This window comes from Magallana gigas, chromosome 7, assembly GCF_963853765.1.
Source record: "Magallana gigas chromosome 7, xbMagGiga1.1, whole genome shotgun sequence".
In the NCBI taxonomy this organism is placed as follows: Eukaryota; Metazoa; Mollusca; class Bivalvia; order Ostreida; family Ostreidae; genus Magallana; species Magallana gigas.
In genome coordinates, this window is record NC_088859.1 from 19,375,315 (window position 1) to 19,396,130 (window position 20,816).

Here is a 20,816-nt window from a genome sequence, read left to right on the forward strand (position 1 = left end):
TCGTTTTTTATTGGAATTTGAGTCGGGCATCATCATAATTATTTCGTACAGTCCGTGATTTTGTAAAGGTCGATGACGGTTTCAACCAATCGATAAAAGGGACGTGTAGAATTAAGTCCTGCATGTTTCTACAGAGCATAACTGTACAGTCAATTTTCGTAAGAAATAGAGGAAAGCATAATCGGTGGATGTAAATATTTAAACAAATAAAAACTTCTTTCACGCGGAATATAAAGGTGGCGACATTGCAGAAAAAATACATAACCCGCGATGATCGCTAGCTTCAGAACCTGCATAAATCATCTAAGAAACATTTCATTGTTTATATATTAATTACAACTTTCTTTTAACTAAGTAATAAATTCCAATAATTATAAAAAGTAAATGAAATTAACTAAATTACTGTTGTTGTACATCAATACGTTAGCTAAATGTAACAGACAAATCGCCCACTATGGTTTAAGTCTGACTTCATGATTATTTCCTGCAGTTCTTGATTTTTCTTAGGTCGCTGTAAGTTTTGACCAATCGAGAAACGGGACCCTTCCACAAACCACACTAACTCACCCTTCTCCCTCCCTCACTCAACTCTCTGTATCCCCCACTCACACGCCCTTCTCTTTTCCCCTCCCACTCACTTGTCCCTCTCCCTCTTCTTTTGCATGCCGCTCTCGTTCACTCCTCACTCGCCCCTTCTCTCTCAACCAACTCACTTACCCTGCTGTCTTCTTACCCCACTCTCTCCGCTGTCTCTTACCCCAGTCACTCACCGTAATCGTTCTTACCCAAATTATTCAAACCCCTCTCTCTTACCACAATCACTCACCCTGCTCTCCCAACTTACTCAAACCCGCTCTCGCCTACCCCATTTACTCTCATTCGACTCACCCACCCCGCTTTCTATCACCTCACTCACTTTCACCCCACTGATCTCTCAACCCGTTCTCTCTTTCTCTTTCTCTTTCCCTCTCTCTATCTCTCTCTCTCTCTCTATCTCTCTCACCCCACTTTTTCTCACCCCACTTTTTCTCACCTCACTAACTTGCCACACGTTCACACGCCCTTTCTCCGTCATTTGCCCTCTCTCTAACCCCACACTATCGCCCTCTCTCAGCCTGCTCATTCGCCCAGCTCTCTCTCACCACACTTACTTGCCCTACTCTCCTACCCAACTCACTCGCTCCACGCTCTCATACCTCTTTCCCAAATTACTTGTACTACTCTCTCAACCGCTTCTCTATCTCTAACCCCAATCACTCGCCCCATCTGCACTTTATCTCTCTCATCCCACTCACCCGCTTATCTCCTTCTCTTACATTAATTTCTCTCACCCCACTTACTCGCCACCTCTCTCTCTCTCATCCCAGGCACTCGCACCACTCTCTCATCCCACTCACTTGCTACAATCGCTTACCCCACTCACTCGCCCGTCTCTCATCCTTATCACTCGCCTCATTCACTCACCCTCTCTCTCTTGCTCCACTTACTCGTTCCCCTCTCTCTCGCCCATCTCTCTCTCTCTCTCTCTCTCTCTCTCTCTCTCTCTCTCTCGCCCTACTCTTGCTTGCCCCACTCTCACTCGCCAAGCTCTCACTCGCAACCCACTCCTACTCACACCCTCATCCGACTCGCAACCCACTATCTCTCTCTCTCTCTCTCTCTCTCTCTCTCTCGCCCCACTCCCTCGCACCCACTTGCTCTCTCTCGCCCCATTCTATCTCTCTTCCTCGCCCAACTTACATTCCACTCTATCTCTCTCGCCCAACTACCTCGCCCAACTCACTCACACCGGACTCTCTATCGCACTACCCACTCGCACCCCACTCTATCTCTCACACACCGCTCCCTTGCACCCCACTCACTCTCTCTCTCATTCTCTCGCCCCACTCACACACACTACACTCTCTCAATCAAATCTAAATAAGTTTGTAATTTAAGCATTCCAACAGCATACAATTGGATGTACGTAAATGACTTAATCTAACAAAAGAACAAACAAAAAAACAAATAACATATTTAAGTAAACAAATACATCAATCTGTTACATGTACTAAAAATTTAAAATGAACACATAATTATATGATCATATATAACTGAAAAGTATATGAAATATTGCCTATCAATGAAATATGACCAAGAGTTATAATTAATATTAAGTATACGTCTTTTATTCTCAAAGCGTCTAGCAAAAGTGAAGTGCTGGGCTTTTAAACAATAATTCCTCTTGGTCAACATAGGGTACAAGATTTATAATATATATTAATGTTAAGAAGGGAAATAATTTTCCCTATCGAGGGTCTCATACCCGAAAGGACTGATGTAGAGTGGAGACAACAAAAGCAGCCGGACCGTCACTGAGTACAGGGAATATCAAAAAGCTTTCTCAATTGATTTTCATTTGATTACGAAAATGTTTTTGATTGGTAAATCATCTCAAATTACTCGTGGCATCGAATTGTGTTAATAGGGTCCTAACATCAATACGTGTCCAATTTAAAAAAAAATATATTTATGCTTGACACAAGTTTCACAGAGACTTAGTTAAGAAAAATAGTAAAAATCATGGAAAGAAAAAATACTGTTCTTGAATAACTCTCAGTAAAGATATTTAATATGATATATTTATTCTTACATCAGATGGTCAGTGAGACTTGATAATTGTTAGAGGACAACACAAATGATATCAGCATGTAATGGACCTCTGATCAGCAATAAATCTAGCTTTGATGATAAGAATAAGGCCACCCCTCTAGATCTAGATATGGGAAAGACATATGTATAGCACCCATACATGTATTGATTATTATTTTAATATCTTATGTCATTTAAACATAAGTATAAGTATTTACATTTTATAAATAATGTAAAACCCTAAAAATGTAGGTAGAAACAGAAATTAAATTTTTCCTGACTTGCATAGAAAACCATTTTATGATTAAAACCATGATTCAATCATGATGACATAGTGTATACATGACGATTGAAGACCTTCGAAACTGAATGCATGAAACCTATTTCCTAGAAAAATAAATATTAAAATATCGGAGCGTTAAGCTTCTAATTTTATTGTTTTATTAGAAAAGGAAAGAGAGAGAAACTTTGGAGAACAACGATGTCCTTTATAGTTTGTACTTTGACGTTGGAGACAGAAAAACTTGGGGCTGAAAATACCCTAAAAGAAGGATACACAAAGTAAACCATTATGTTGACATCTATTTTAATTCCATCAATAATGGTTAATGTTTTGTGTATTCAATTTATTTTAATGTTATAAAACAAAAATCAAATGTTGGACGTTAGAGTTCAGGGCTCCTGGCCACAATTACTCAGGGTGCAGGGTTTTATCCGAAGAAAAATCAACTAATGTGCAGTAGTGCGCCCGAGTAAATATAGGTATAACTCATCAAATTAGAGTTGATACAATTTATTTAGATAAACTTATCTAACACAGCAGTGGGAGAAAGGTAAACGTTCAGGCGGACAACATTCCTCTTTTGAATTTTCTCATTATAGTGTCTGTTATTTACCATCAAACACAGTTAAACTTTCATCAAGCATGCTCTGTTATTTGTGCGGCATACAAACACTCACAGAAAGACTTAAACTGCAGACCAAACACTTACATATGAGATACTGGTATAAAACTTTATCTTTAAATTAGAAGACGTCATATTTAAGATCTCTCTCTCTCTCTCTCTCTCTCTCTCTCTCTCTCTCTGTTTTACAATCTGTATTTTAAAGCAAAATACCCCATGATACGTAATACCACAACCAATACAGCCATCATTCCAATGCTACAATACACAGGGATGTCAATCCCCAAACTGTGCAAAACGTCACTTCCGGTTACAAGTTCTGTTTCGTTTTGGCACTGTTTGAACGTTTGGGAGGACCCACAACTGCAAAAAATATTAAAAGTGCATTTAACATTTTTAGAAATTTTCTAGCATTCTATTTATAAACAAAACTTCATGGCTCATCGCCTATTAATTATTGTCATACATTATCATGTAAATTAAAATAATCACCCTCTGCATGCGCGGATCGGAAGTGGAGGAGCTCGGGCGGTCGGGACCACCCCTCCCCAGGAAAATTCAATCAAATGAAATTCCCATAATAATAGCCTCGAAAACGCTCCCCAGGGTAACACACGATATCCCCCATCCCCCGAAAAAATGTTCTGGTTCCGCGGATTTTTTGTTTATTTATGTGAGAATTATCTCTCTTTTTAAAGGGTGTTTGAATTGGTTCTTTACATAACTGCTTTTTCTTTAATGCATAGTGTCGCAACACCATACCACATGTAACGATTTGTTTCATATGTAATGGTGGTGTATCCTGATAAGGTTTATATCTTATTTTTCATAGTTCAAAAAACATGTAACATTGAGTTATTTTAATTTATTTTTCAGACAGTATCATAAACTTTGAAAGAATAAATGTTGTAAACATTTACAACATAATTCGCGTATGTTATGTACAATGAAATAATGAAATGATAATTTATAATGAAATAAAAAAATATAATGAAATAAATCATTCACATACAAAAAAGTCAATTATCATTAAACTTATTTATGTTAACATGCGAGATAATAATGTAAACAGCGACTTATTTATTTATGTGAGATATTTATGTCAGCGTGCAAATATTATGCAAACTCATTACTCATGAATTATTTATGAAAACATGAAACATCAATTATGTCTACATAATTTTCTTTGACATAGGAATTGTTTATTCTAATGCTGCATTTCAACATACATGTAGTTATATTGTATGTAGACGTAAGGAAGTTGCATGTTGACATAAATAAGTTGAATGTATCTTGCATGTAAACATATCTATTTTGCATCTTGCATTTTGCTCGTTGTCAGGAACTTCGTAAATTTTTCAGGTTTTAAAACAGATTTTCAGAATATAAATAACTTGCACGTCAACAAATAACTATATTGAATGCAGATATATCTATCTTTTCGCCATATTACCACACTACTGTCAAGGTTTTTTTAATCACAAACATAAGCTTTCAAAATTTGATTTCCATTAATAAATTGTTCCCTTTTAACGAAAAAAAGTCACAGGAAAGAGAATGGGATAACAATAATTTAGGAATTATACTTTGCATTACTATTTTAAGATTAAAACCACAAAATACTCAGTATATTACCTGAAAGGCTCAATGTCTCCAAATAACAAGGTCACAATGGCTGCAAATGGATAGTACAGGAAAGATATATATTTAGCCCAGGCAAACCAGCTAGGAAAATGAGTGTTGAAAAATCCACCTAAAACATAAAGTCAAACTATAGCATCTTCTCGTAATCTTAAAATGGTGTTTTGGGATCATGGATTATATAAAATTCAAGTTTTGCTGTAGTAGGTATGTGACGCGTTTTATGTATCATTAACGCGAATCATTTTGTCACAGGACAAATACCTAAAATGAAGAATAGGACCATTATTGTGTTTACGGCTGTTATGCTGTATTTGAACTTTGGAACACAAGCACCAATAATATATCCAATGCTCTGAAATAAGAAGACGTGATTCAGATTTATGTGGAAACATGACATTGCGTTACTATTTGCATATTCATGTTTTATCTCAACCTAAATTTCAACTCAACATATTTCCGGAAATTGATTTCTGGCATGTTTGAAGAAGTTTTCGTTTAATACTGCAAACTACATTGAAGCGTTTAATAGGCACTTACTCCAGAAAAGTTTCTACGTAATGTTTTGACTGACCTTTGTCCAATCAGATCGTAGTAGGCGGAGTTGAGACATTACCGCTCGTGACTTAATTTGAGAGAGAGAGTGAGAGAGAGAGAGAGAGAGAGAGTTAACTGGTGAATGGGGTAAATTATAGATGACAGAGATGAGAGAACTATCTATCACCAATAGTTATCCTATAAAGTGACAAATCACGGTCTAGTATACCTTTGTATAAAAACTTCCTTAATGGTTACTCAGTGTGAAACATTCTTTACCTTAGTACAAATTTGTCTGCCATTGTTTTACTTTTCCAATAAGCATCCGCCTGCGTTGCCTTTCCTTTACACTACATCTAAATTCATCATGTTCATAAGTGATCATTCGCTCGCATTTCTAAATATTTAATGTCCGTATTCTCGGACTCCATGCTAGGAAATTTAGTTGGTTAGCTACGTCATTCTCATCCATGTACATGTTGTCGACGGCGCGCGGCCAAAGAAATGTTCACAATCGTTCTTTAAAACGCTTTAAAGTTATACAATATAGGATATACATGTAATTTTTATATACAGACCTTAATTAATTTGTTTGCAAGTTTAAAACTAATGATTATTCCTTCATCGGCACCACTTACGATTTACTCAATTCACTCTCCCCCTCCCTCTCTCTCTCTCTCTCTCATTCAAGTCACGAGCGGCAATGTCTTGACTCCTCCAAGCTACGATCTGATTGGACAAAGGTCAGTCAAAACATTACGTAGAAACTTTTTTGGAGTAAACCCCTATTAAACGCTTCAATGTAGTTTGCTGTTGATAATTTTTATAACTGTATTCTAAGCACATTTGTCAATACAACATGCAAAACGATAACCAGTTAAACAAATCCTGACTCACCTGATTAGTAAAACAATTTAGAAGGTTGATCCCGATGAACATTACAAATGCTATAGGTCCTCCTATTCCAGCCATCCAATACATGGCAGAAAGTTGAACTATAGGGACTATGATGAGCATTGGCAGTTCGCTGACCATCTTGGCTATGTAGTACGCGGACAATCGGTATGCCCCTGCTTTTCTCTCCTTAACCACCACTTCGCGTTCTCCTATAACTGTTCCAAGATGTTTATTTATATGAGTCGGAATTTCATTGATACTTCGTGTCATTTTTTTTTAAGTCAAAAATTAAAAAAATTCTTTTCAAAGATTGACATTGTATTATGAAGGTTACAAAAAAAAAAATTTAAGAAAGAAATTATCAATTTATGTGATAATTCATACTTTAAACATTTGAAGAAAAAACCGGATATTGGAGATTTTGATAAAGAATAATGCTAATATTTTCTAATGGTGTAGTCATGTTAGTATCTAAAATGGTAACACTTACAACTAGTCACAGAGTCTGTCACCATAGCAAATCCCCAAAATAGTAAAGGAAAGAAAACCTGCCAAGTAAAATTTTTTTTTTCCTTAATCAAAAAAATGAACACTGACCAAAATTACTTGAAATCGAAATAAGAACTAGATTTTGAATATATGATATGGTCAAGTATATGCACACTCCCCTTCCCTCCCCGTTGTGAACAACTTTTAAATTGTATCTTATCAAAGTCAAATCTTTAAATTTGTTCAGAGGACGTCTTATCATAGTCATCATTGTCTAATGGCTGTTTATCTAAGACGTCACCAAAATTAGCTATTTCCCGTAAATTTGCAAACAAATGGATTAATTTGACAATCTTCATGAAGTCATGTCTACATAATGACGTCACTGGGATGAAAACGTTTAATATAAATAAATACATAATTTCAATATGAGTTTAACTATCCTTAATACTATTTTTAAAGCTCTCTATAGACCTTTAACTTGGAGGGCAAGAATTGCATAATACCGCATATAGTCCTTTTTGTCCAATAGTTCTCTCTAAAAGGATGTTACTTACGGCCCCCATTCTGTCGCGAAGCGTCTCAATTGTGCTGGGTATCTGGTAATACAAAACACAATACGCAATAGCAACGATTGCCGCATGCGCCAAGATGCATTCGTCAAAAATCCGCCATCTTGATTGTTTGGCATTTCGCCAAGAAAGCATTTTGCACTGTGTCCAAAACGAGGTTGGCCATTTATTGTTGTGCAATGGTCCTGTCGTGTCCACTCTTGCTTGAACACCTTTTTCCAAAGAGGAAATATCCAACACTATTTCGGATGTACATGCATCTAGCAAGACAAAAATATTTTGATGAAATATAACTTTAACCATTACATACATGTATATTGGACTTCAAGCTATACCAGGTATATTTGATTTTTTTTTAAGTTTTATTTATTCCAATGCATGTTCCTGTAAAAGCCTACCTTTTTTGTAGTAACCAAGACCTAACACGGAATCCTGGGCATTTCCATTTCCTTCTTTACTGTGAATACCGTTAACTACACCATTACCTATACAGTTTTTCTTCTCCGAGTTTTGTCTAAATGTGTTAATAAATTTACAGTTGATTATTGAACAGTAAGTTTTCATTACTCTATCGTCAAAACTTCTTCTTTAATAACTAGTGATAAAAACGAATAATGATCGATATTCTTGACAGTAAACAATACTTTAATATTACATTTTGCCTTTCAATGTCGATGCTTTTATAATTTTATTAACTACTTCTTTGTCTGTTGTAAGTAGTTCTACTGTAAAAAATGGAAAAAAAAGAAAAAAAAATGCAAATTAAAATCAAAGATACTGGTTGTTTCAAAAGCAATAATAATCAGTAACCTTAAATTTTTAGAACATCTTATGATAAACAGTCATGCTTATTTAAAAAAAAAATAACGCATATCATGTCTTGGCATATTTCAAAATCGTTTATCGTTTTATATTTTTGGAACTGAACTATAAATGATCAGAGGAGAAAAAGCAATCAAAGAATATGTAACGAAGCTATTGCTTAACATACACAGGATATCAGATGGATTATATTGGTCTGGAAAGTCAAGGCCGAGGTCACTAAAGTATTTCAATGCCATTTGCGCACCCCCAAAGTAGGCTGCCTGTAATATGAAACCAATCTATATTAAATTAGTTACAATCAAATGTTAAGCACAATTTTACTGAAAATGAGTTTTGATACTTTTAATATAATCTTTCCATATTGAAAAATCTATTATGCGCATTTACTTAAAAACTGAAAAATTACATGAAACATTCAATTTTAAGTGATTTGAGAAGGAGAATTTATACTAGACTTTTGTCAAAGTTATCACGTGTTTATCAATAAAATGTGTTTTCATGACAACCGATCATATTAGAAATAATACTCACGTGACCCCTGACAAGTAAGAGTAGTGTAGAGAACATGTGGAAGATTTGACTGGAAGGCTGGTGTATGGTAATCAGCAAAGTTTTGTTGTACTGAGAGGCAAAGTCCTTCAGTTCTTCCATCAGCACGTGAGCAGTGCTAGAATCAAGACCGGAAGTTGGCTCCTGAAAACCGGAAATCAGTTATTATGTTTAATAGAGCTTAATACCTTTTTCCGACATGCCGACACTTATTGAACATTGTCTTAAACCTGCAGCGGGTCGCTTCTTAGTAGAGATATTTTTCATAAAATATAATACATTGTAAGCTCTACCCATTCATAAAATATCAGATAACTACTGAATTCAAAATCCACTGATATTCCCAAAAATTGACAGTCATTGTCTGACATCCACTGTATGTTCACTGTACCCTACTGTATATCCACTGTACACCCATTGTACAGAGCTACTGTATCACACTGTACACCCATTGTACAGAGCTACTGTAGCACACTGTATCACACTGTACACCCATTGTACAGAGCTACTGTACCACACTGTATCACACTGTACACCCATTGTACAGAGCTACTGTACCACACTGTATCACACTGTACACCCATTGTACAGAGCTACTGTACTACACTGTATTCCACTGTACACCCATTGTACAGAGCTACTGTACGACACTGTATCACACTGTACACCCATTGTACAGAGCTACTGTACCACACTGTATCACACTGTACACCCATTGTACAGAGCTACTGTACCACACTGTATCCCACTGTACACCCATTGTACAGAGCTACTGTACCACACTGTATCACACTGTACACCCATTGTACAGAGCTACTGTACCACACTGTATCCCACTGTACACCCATTGTACAGAGCTACTGGACAAACACTGTACACCACTGTAACCCACTGTACCAATTTTTTTTTATAAGTTATTTTATATGGTTGAGCAATGAATTGAATATTTACTTTATTTGAGACCAAAATCTGGATTTGTTTTGATTATTTCTTATTGCTTACAGGAAAGAAAATGGACTTATATTTCTTTAAGTTCATATAAAATTACATGCTAGGTCAGGATCTTTTTCCAGGGAAAGGTTAGGGATATCATCGATTTCTGGGGGAGCTTATACATATTTTGAATACTAGTAGTTGTACAATGTAAGTTTTAAAAAAAACTAAACTATCGTCTGCCCCCCCCCCCTCCCCTATCCTCCGATCCGTGCATGTATTAAAAACCCAGAATCCAATTATCATACAAAATAAAGCAAATTATCCAATTTAAAGGGGAAAGTATTTATATATATTTCAAAATCAATTTTCTAGTAACTAAATATTTAGTTGTTTTTGTTTTGTTTTTTTTGTTTGTTTTTTTTTACAATGAATTTAATTTTATCAATATGTATTGTCAAATGAATATTAGTTTACATGTAACATTAAAGTTTTAAAATTCAGAGAATTTAAAACTATGTATTACATTTTATAGATAAAAAAAATCCACCATAGTGCTCAACATACTGATTTTTTTTTCAAGTGAGAGAACATAACTTATTGGTCTATACTTTAAAATGTCTTTGAAGTTTTACTTCAAAGGAAGATCCGTGAGTCAGTGTCTGTGTATAGTATACATACTTTCAGTAGATCAAAAGGTGTGAATGTCGCAATATTCAACCTTGTAAATTGTCGGTCTGACACCTTGTTCAAGATATTATGTAATTCCCTTATAGATCTTTAGAGTATTAAATCCAGTTGAAATATATAACATGGATGAATAAACGAAATTATCTTTATATTCATCATTTTAGATGCGTTTTTTATTATTTAAATCAAGTCGGATATTAAACATGTTAAATATTTATAAATGCCTCCCCCTTCCCTCAGCAGTTGCTGATATCAAAATAAGTATAGTGTTAAATTAAAAATGAAATGTGGTGATAACGAACAGTGTTCAATTAATATTTCACTCTGTTACGATACTTTAAATTATATACTATTGAATTCTAACACTGTTTGTTGTATCTTCTCTTGCACAGCTAAGAATGTTGCCATGATATAGATGATTTCTCTCTCTCTCTCTCTCTCTCTCTCTCTCTCTCTCTAAAATGTTGTAACTATCCTCCCAAATGTCCGGTGTCGTATAATTTAAGGTCCGGTCCGTAAAATGGTCCGGCCGGATCTTTAATGTTAACATTTAAGGTCCGACTTTCCTCTAAAGAAAAAGGTCCTACCCATAGTCACTTATTGCAATTTATATCAGAGTTATTATTCTTTTTGCTCATATGCATTTACATGTATATAAAATATGTCTTTGTTTATATAAACCAGTCGGCCATTAGCGTATGGTACATCACAGTATAGCCGTATCACTAAATTATTTTGTGGAATATTAAATATTGATAGCGGATTAGATTTTGACAAATTGTTTACGAATCTGAGTAAAAAAAGAAAATAAAAACATAAGTATTTTTACAATAATTTGAACACCCTATTTAGTCGCTTTGTTTTTAAATCTCTTTCTTTGTTTAATATAGTTTATGTGCAAGTTTCTTATTTTCGTATATATCATTTATTTTATTTTATCGTAATAATAATTCTATATCATGCAATAACAGTTGTAAGTTTTGTATAATTTTTCTATTTAATGGTAAAGACCTAGTAAGTTGTCAGAACTTGTGTCCAAACCACTTGTATATGTATTTTATATATATGTATAGAATAAAATAATTTATGTTCAAATCAAATCTCTTTTGGTGTATACGGATTAGCGGAGGTGTAAGCCTTCTGTCTTACAGGATCCTATTGAGGGTCAGCTCAAGCTTAGTGATGACAAGTCCAGTATTTCTTTCTCAAGCGGTTTTATTAAGCGTGATCGTATAGTTACAATTACATCAGCTAATAGCAGCCCAAATCAGGAGTCTCTGAATCTCTATAAGCGGAATCTATCTAAATCTAAATCTCAATCTCTCTTAATCTGTTCAACATCATTTTACATGGGTATATATAACATTTTACTTATGATAGACAGTTCTGACTAGTTCGGCCCATTTACGGCGATCATGAGTGAACATTTAGTGTTCAAAATTAAGATTAATATTTTATTTCTAAATAAAGTAACAAAACTGTCAAAACTGCCAATCAAAGAGTCTGGATGCAGGATGTGAGTCTCCGAGTCCTGGGTCTCGGAGCCCCCCCACCTAGTATGAGGCATCACTTACTCACAATACGTTCATGCATACACGGCATAAAAGGTTACAAAGGTTAATATATAGAATACACAATACATGACTCAATATAGAATACTAGAGCATTCGTTGCAGACACAGAATCGCCAAATATGACACTTGTTGTTAAACTCTCAATTTGGATATTATTATGCCCGTATTATGCACCTGGTTTCATAACATCATTTAGGAATACTACGCATTGCTACAAGAGTCACAGAGTTCATTCTGTCAATTATCATTAACACCATTCAGTGCGCAGCATCTAGGTACACATAAATATCATAGTGACCATTATGTAATACTAGCAATTCAAGGTCATAGCATGGCTATCTGTTTACATACGTCCCCCAAACAAAAGAAATATCCCGAAGGGAGATTTCTCATGCCTGGCGCCCGGAATAGGAAAGCGTCCTTGATCTACCCTTGATCAGACGAACTTCCTAGTGACATACCAGTCAGAACATCTATGTTAAGAGATAGTAACAAGTGACATGTTTCCACCTCCGGCTTGGAACACCATTCATCTATAAAAACAAATCTATACCCAGGATGTATACATGTTCATAAAATCATATAGCTTGATTATATCGCATTACAATCATGAAAACAATAATGAATAAAGTATGACAATAATGATCAAGATGAAAATAATCGTTATTCATCATCAAAGTAATACTAAGTATGGTTAAGCTTGATGTCACATATATATACAAAGTGCATGCTTGTAAGTTCACAAAATATCTCTTCCTTCTTAGGGGTGAGGTTTGCGTCATAGGTTCGGAGTCCATCGGTTTCTTCCTGAAGTTCTCCAGAGTGAATCACCAAATACAAAATTTATATTAGCACAAGATAACGCACATTTCTACTTTAACACATTTCACATTTTTTGATTTTCGTTAAATTTCACAATCCTTTCATAAGGAATACACAACTTCTTCGCGGCTGTAGCTTAATTATTCATCCATCATCGGCACCCGTGGATAGAGGGTCGGCGCGGATGGCGAGGCGACTTCTCGCGGAGCGTCTCCTGCGTTCCTCTGTTGCGTAGACATCGCGGCCTTCTCTTCCAGGTATTTACGTGCCAGCTCTGGGTCCGGTCGATAGTATTTGGTCCATGGATATTCTTCATTTTTCTCCTCTTCAAGTAATTGTTGTGCTAATTTGGTCGAAATTGTCCCCAAGTTACTGGTCAATTTGCGAGTTTCAAGTCTTCCGCTCCGTCGGGGTTTCTCTTGGATCCTAGTGTCTTTCGGGATTGGTTCAAGTTCAATAATGTCACTAGAGGTCCATTTCTCTGGACTCACACAACAAAACACAGTGTCTTTGGAAGAACCTTTCTTATCTCCGTCACTACCCCTTTTTCGACAACCTGTCCAGCAACCACGACAGCATATACCACCCCACCTTTTAATAGTTTTACGTTTCTTAATACAAAGTCCTATCGTTATTGTTACTGCCAAAGTTAAACACACATAAAACCAGGAGCTTCCCACCCAAGACGAGGATTTCATGGGTTGCAAATTAGTTACTGGCAATTCCGCCATTAGTGCATTCATAGGGAAAATTTTGATATATTTTAGTCTTAAGACATTAAACCATGAAAACCTGATCAACCTTGTCTTATAATCAAGATGTCGATAGCAAAATTAGATTGTTTTTACCAATAATCTTCAATCACATACAACAATCACACTTTAAAAAAATAATTTCTTACTTAGTGGCTGTTTCATGTATTTCGAGTATATGTTTTTATCTTTTTAACTCCGCATATGCATACATATAACCGAGGTGCTGAGTCCGCGTTTGCTAGTCGGCGTATCTCAATACATGTTTTATGTCACAGGGGGTCATCCTGTAATATCTTTTTAAAAGCGTGCTATATATATACAAAGCTAAGCTTATTCAAGATTATTTACATCTACATTATACATGTACGATAAATTTAACTTATTTATCCTACTAAATTGAGTAATTGCTTCATAATAGCCAAACAATCCTCAGTATGCCTTTGTTTGCTATTTTCCTTACGGGGCTTAGGGATTAGTTTACGCGGTTTAGGAATTGGTTTGAAGCCTCGACCTACTTTAGGGACTATTTCATCTATTTCCATATTTTCTTCTAAGGGTACATTTGGATTATCTAAGGGTATTTCATAGTCTTGACCACTATTTTCACCACATTGATTTGACTCATGGGTCTCATCCGATTCTGAATCTACGGTCTGATCATTCTCGTGTTTATACTGCTGATCATCCATGATCTTCTTAGCTCTTATACGTCTTTGAAGTTCTGCTAGGGGAATATCCTCTTCATCTGAAGATCCTTCTCTTTCCCATTGTTTGGACTGTATAGCTCTTTCCAATGGGTCTGGTTGCATGTCTTCATTTTCTGACGACGATTCATCTTCTGGTGGCACCACATAGTTAGTTTTTCTTAGAGTTCTTACACCATCTTCAGTAGTTGATGAAAGGGGCCAGTGCGAAATGTCTGCCAGTCTTAATTGTCGTGCGTGGCATTTGGTGGTTAATCCAGTCAATTGATCTCTCACCACGAAACTAACTGGTCCTTTCTGCTCAATGATTCGATAATATGGTAGCCACTTTTTATCTAATTTATTTTGTTTCCTGTTGTTCTTAAGGTAGACAGGGTCACCTACCTGAAAATTTTCGTCTTTGCTTTTCTTATCGGCCTGAGCTTTCTGTTTCTTCTTGGCTTCCTTCATATTACGATGTACTAGCAGGAAAGCTTTATGTTGTTCTTGTAGGGCGATCTTATGTTGATCTTCTCCCGCATATCTCCTTCGAGGTTTCATTAACGTATCAAGAGGTAATACGACATCTCTGTTGTACATAAGGTAGTATGGAGAAAACTTTGACGAATCGTTAGGATGGAAACGAATGGCTGCCAACGTCTGATTAAGATGAATATCCCATGTTTGAGCGTTGTCTGTTGTTTTCTTAGCCATCACGTCATGTAGAGTTCTATGAAATCGTTCTACTTTACCATTACCTTGAGGACTGTAATAAGATGTTTTGATATGGTTGATATTCAATTCTTTTAAAGTTTCTTCCACTTTCTTATTCACATTTTCTGTTCCGTTGTCTGTGAGGATTTGGAGAGGACAGCCATATCTTGGATATATTTCTTCTAAGATAAGGTGTACTATGTTGTCAGCTGACTTATCAGGAACGGGAAAAGCTTCTGGCCAACCAGAGTAAATGTCAATAAAAGAAACTATGTACTTGTTTCCCGACAAGGATGTTGGATATGGTCCTGATAGATCAAGTCCTACTTTAGCCATTGGAAAAGGTGGTATATCTGTCTCTTGAAGTGGAGGTTGATTTTTCTTATTGCTCCTCGTTTGGCATACTACACATCCTTCTATATAAGAGTATAACCTTTTGTACAAATTTGGTATGTAGTACTTTTGTCTGATTACGTCATATGTTTTGTCTACTCCCATATGTCCAAGTCCGTCATGATATTGCTGCACTACTAAAAGTTCTAACTCACGTGGTACATACAGGCGAAGTTTTGGGCCTTCTGAGTCTCCATCTGAAAGATAGTACATTAAACCATCAATTTCATAAAACTTCTTTTCTTCGGTTGCCGTTGCTGTTCCTTTATTTAACCGATTCTTCAGTTTCTTGATCTGCTCATCGTGTTGTTGACTTTCTTTGATGTTGATTTCTTCTGGTAGATCAATAAAGGGTTTGACCAATTCGTCGTGTTGTTTAACTTCACATCTGGCTAATCTCTTAGGCGAAAAGGCATTGGAGTTAAGTACGTTCACTTCAAAGAAATTGTCCTTAACATCTGGTTCATCATGCTCTGATTGTTCTTCCTCTTCACACTCCAGGTTGACTGTCGGTAATCTGGATAAGAGATCTGCACAGCAGTTAAATCTTCCTTCTATGTACTCTACTTTACAGTTATATCCTGCAATACTTAATGCCCATAGTTGAATTTTCTTATTTTGCATTGGAGATTCTAAGATATACTTGAGCGGCTTATGGTCTGTTCTTATAGTAAACTGAGCACCGTGTAAATAATGGTCTAGCTTCTGAAGGGCGTAATGGATTGCAAATGCCTCCTTTTCTATGGTTGACCACTTTTCTTGAGTTTTACTCAGCTTGTGTGATAAGTAATATATTGGCTTATCTTCTCCTTCATCTGTCTTTTGAGTAAGGCACGCTCCAATACAATTGTCGCTGGCATCGGTGTACAGGATGTAAGGCTTATTAGTATCTGGATATGCTAGTAAAGGCACTACCGTTAAACTTTCTTTAATAAAGTCCAACGCTTTTTGGCAACATTGCGTCCATTTGAACCTTGCATATTTTCGAGTTAAGTCAATCAATGGTTCCGCAATCTTAGAGAAGTTCGGTATAAATCTCCTGTAATAACTACACATACCTATAAAGCCACGAACTTCTCGGACTGTAGTGGGTGCTGGTAACTTTCTTATAGCTTCGACTTTCTTTGGATCAGGTGTAACGCCATGTTCATCAATGATGAAACCAAGATATTCTGTCTGTTCCTTGAAGAAACTACATTTCTTTAGCTTCATTTTAAGTCCATGCTTCCTTAGGCGGTTGAAAACGTCTTGAATATGCCGAAGATGATCTTCCGGTGTCTCTGAGAATATAAGAATGTCATCCAGGTATGCGATGGCAAACTCCTCTTGTCCTTGAAGAACTATGTTCATCAGCTCTTGAAAGACTGCTGGTGCATTACTCAACCCAAATGGCATCCGGTTGAATTGGAATAGTCCTTTGTGACATGCAAAGGCCGTTTTTTCTTTACTTGAATCTTCTAATTTCACTTGCCAATATCCACTCTTTAAGTCTAGTGCAGTGAAATATTTTGCCTTACCTAGTAAACATAGGATGTCATCAATCAACGGTAGCGGGAATGATACGGGTTTCACTATCTTATTCAAGCTTCTAAAGTCAACGCACATCCGGTCTGATCCGTCCTTTTTCTTCACCACTACTAAGGGAAATGACCAAGGCGATTGTGATCTCTCAATTATCTTTGCGTCCATCATTTCCAGTATGGCCTTGTCAATTATCTGTCTTTTACTTAAGGGTACACGGTAGGGTCTGTTCTTTATTGGGTGGTGATCTTCAGTTTCTATCTTCATTTTAACAGTATCAGTCACTCCAAGGTCACTGTCTTTCTTTGCAAATAAATCATTGTTTTTGCTCACAAGTCTTTTGATTGAGTGTTCAAATCTTCTAGGTACATCAATTTCTTCTTTTGTGTCTTGAGTAGTCTGTATTTCTGAGATTTCCTTCTGTTTTAATGCGGTAATTCGTCCTACTATGTAGCCTCTTGGAATTTTATAATTTTTGTTAGTTTGGTTAACGAAGATCATTGGAACTTTCTTATCCTTCCGAACTATACAAACGGCGTCTTTTAAATATAGTCCTGGATCTTCCATAATGCAGTTATTGTCTATGCTGTTCACTTCAACCAAGTCATTTTTTTCCAGAGGAAAATTGTTATTTATTTTTCCATAGAATACAGTCACCGTGTTTGGTCTCATAATAAGTTTCTTAGGAGTTCTTACAATAGTTGAGATGTGTAAATCTTCTTTAAGTTCCGCGTATACTTTGCCATCAATACGCATGAGTCCAAGATCAAAGTATAAACGAACATTGTTTTTCTTGAGCCAATCACGACCGAGAATCATGTTTCGGTTGAGTCCCTTTGTCACATAAAGTTTGTGGTCTAAAGTTAACCCTGAAATCTTAAAGGAAATATTTACATACCCTATCGCAATTAAAGAATTGCCATTTGCTGCTTGTAAAGAGGGGATGTCATTATTAAACAACTTGGGGCGGGGAAATAGATTATCATACATTTTCTTACTAATTAGAGATACGGCTGCACCTGTATCTACCAAAGCTCTAAATTTATTTTTTCCTACTTTTAATAAACAGCTACTGGGGTTGTTAGTAAAATTAATTTCATATGTAGGTCTTTGTTTAAAGTTCTTTCTTCGGGCTTCAACGAAGGAAGAACGTCTTAGTTTTCCTGTTTTTGTTTGTCAAAATAAGAGCGCGATTTGAAATTTTGAGACGATCCCCTATTTACTTGGTCGCTAGATTTATATGTTCGGCCTTGACGATTTGATGGTCTGCCCCGATTTTGCTGCGCTCTTTGATACATATGCGAGCTCCAACAATCTGCACGCACATGACCTACTTTACCACAATTCCAACATTCCACAGGCGAACGGGGTTTCTGCTCTATATTATGGACGGGTTTGTTTTGACTGGGTCGTTTATTTATTTGAGGACTGGACCTGACTTGGGGTTTATTTTGAGTACAAAATCGAGCTCTATGACCCGCCTGTTTGCATTTAAAACACCTACTATTACGCGCATGGTCAATTTCCATTGGTTCTACATGCCTTGTTTCTACTGCGGTAAGATTATCTGCTCTATCCTTTAATAAGGGAAGAGTAGTATCAAAATTTGAAAGAGTTCGCTTGTTGTCATTACTTTGTACAATTTCTGTCATATTTGACCCTCTTATCGCTAGCCTCTGTCTCAGATTTTGTTCTCGCATTGCTATTTGAATTGCGGATTCTAAATCTTTAGGGTTTTCTCGCAAAATTTTCATTCTGAGGTAGTCGAATGTCAACCCGTCACAAAAGATATCTACTAACTGTTGTTGTATCAAAGGGTCTTTTAGTCTGTCATTACTGTAGGCGTCTTCCGCGATTTGCAATAGTCTCTCGGCGAACAACTGAACACTTTCATTTGAATGTTGTCGAGTCTTACGCATTACTGCTAACGCGTGTTGGGGGTCTGTTATTTCTGCAAATCTATTTTTAAGGGATTCCTTAAGATCGTTCCAAGATGGGATTTCTTCAGACGCATCTGTTTCATCTAAATACCTTTTAATATAATCCCCAACTGAACCCTTACTCGTTATGTATGCAAGCATGGGGATCTCATGACCTTGTTTCCCAGACATAACACTGTACTTTTCAACTTCCTTTATCCACTGTTTAAATTTTTGAGCATCTCCCTCAAAAGGAGTTATCACAGAAGATAGGGGCACTGAGAGTGCGGCTGTTATAGCTTTAACTTGACCAATAAAAAAATCTTTTTCATCATCCTGATCTGGGACTCGGTGTCGAGTTTCACGAGTTTCATACGGCCTAGCATCATGATATGTTTCAAAAGTATTTTGTTTAATCTGCTCTTTTTCTGGGGATTTTTGACCTGTTTCTTGCCCTTTATTTTCATTGTTCTGACCCAACCCCGCGAATTGTTTTTCTAATTGCTCCATTTGATTTTTAAATTCTTTTTTATCAAACCCATCACCTGTCGCCATATTGGTTGCTTAGACAAAGTTGTTTACTTCGAGATAGCTATAAGAGACATATAGAAATGGTTCTTACCTTACTCTGTATTGAACTTCGCTCAATCCTGGTCACGGCACCAAGAAAGTTCATGTAAGCCTTCTGTCTTACAGGATCCTATTGAGGGTCAGCTCAAGCTTAGTGATGACAAGTCCAGTATTTCTTTCTCAAGCGGTTTTATTAAGCGTGATCGTATAGTTACAATTACATCAGCTAATAGCAGCCCAAATCAGGAGTCTCTGAATCTCTATAAGCGGAATCTATCTAAATCTAAATCTCAATCTCTCTTAATCTGTTCAACATCATTTTACATGGGTATATATAACATTTTACTTATGATAGACAGTTCTGACTAGTTCGGCCCATTTACGGCGATCATGAGTGAACATTTAGTGTTCAAAATTAAGATTAATATTTTATTTCTAAATAAAGTAACAAAACTGTCAAAACTGCCAATCAAAGAGTCTGGATGCAGGATGTGAGTCTCCGAGTCCTGGGTCTCGGAGCCCCCCCACCTAGTATGAGGCATCACTTACTCACAATACGTTCATGCATACACGGCATAAAAGGTTACAAAGGTTAATATATAGAATACACAATACATGACTCAATATAGAATACTAGAGCATTCGTTGCAGACACAGAATCGCCAAATATGACACTTGTTGTTAAACTCTCAATTTGGATATTATTATGCCCGTATTATGCACCTGGTTTCATAACATCATTTAGGAATACTACGCATTGCTACAAGAGTCACAGAGTTCATTCTGTCAATTATCATTAACACCATTCAGTGCGCAGCATCTAGGTACACATAAATATCATAGTGACCATTATGTAATACTAGCAATTCAAGGTCATAGCATGGCTATCTGTTTACAGAGGATTTCACGACACGTATATACACACGGGTAAATGAAGCCCTGCAGGCATTCACACCTTACCTAATCAGAATACACCCTTAATCTGAGAGAGAAAAAAAGGTGCCACTGTAGTGTTCTGCACAGGCAATGATATGCTTATTCTCTCTCTCTCTCTCTCTCTCTCTCTCTCTCTCTCTCTCTCTCTCTCTCTCTCTCTCTCTCTCTAAGATTTCAAAAAAAGATAGAAGGTATATAATTTGTGATAAAATTGCTATTATACAAAACGTTTTGATGCAGAAATATATTTGTACTCTGCC

At 36.3% G+C, this 20,816-nt stretch overlaps 1 protein-coding gene across 1 annotated transcript in view; it reads right to left on the reverse strand.

Moving 5' to 3' along the window:
• Positions 1-313: 313 nt before the first annotated feature.
• The window catches only part of LOC105327947 (uncharacterized), a 39,836-nt gene continuing 19,333 nt past the window's right edge, over positions 314-20,816 (reverse strand). The window contains exons 6-15 of the mRNA XM_034457158.2: positions 9,029-9,190; positions 8,664-8,757; positions 8,328-8,397; positions 8,071-8,186; positions 7,658-7,932; positions 7,102-7,159; positions 6,612-6,826; positions 5,442-5,532; positions 5,172-5,289; positions 314-3,899 (exon numbers count right to left, since the gene is read on the reverse strand). Of these exons, the coding sequence (XP_034313049.2) occupies positions 3,722-3,899; positions 5,172-5,289; positions 5,442-5,532; positions 6,612-6,826; positions 7,102-7,159; positions 7,658-7,932; positions 8,071-8,186; positions 8,328-8,397; positions 8,664-8,757; positions 9,029-9,190 (1,377 nt within the window). The 3' untranslated portion in view covers positions 314-3,721. The remainder of the gene's footprint in view (positions 3,900-5,171; positions 5,290-5,441; positions 5,533-6,611; positions 6,827-7,101; positions 7,160-7,657; positions 7,933-8,070; positions 8,187-8,327; positions 8,398-8,663; positions 8,758-9,028; positions 9,191-20,816) is intronic.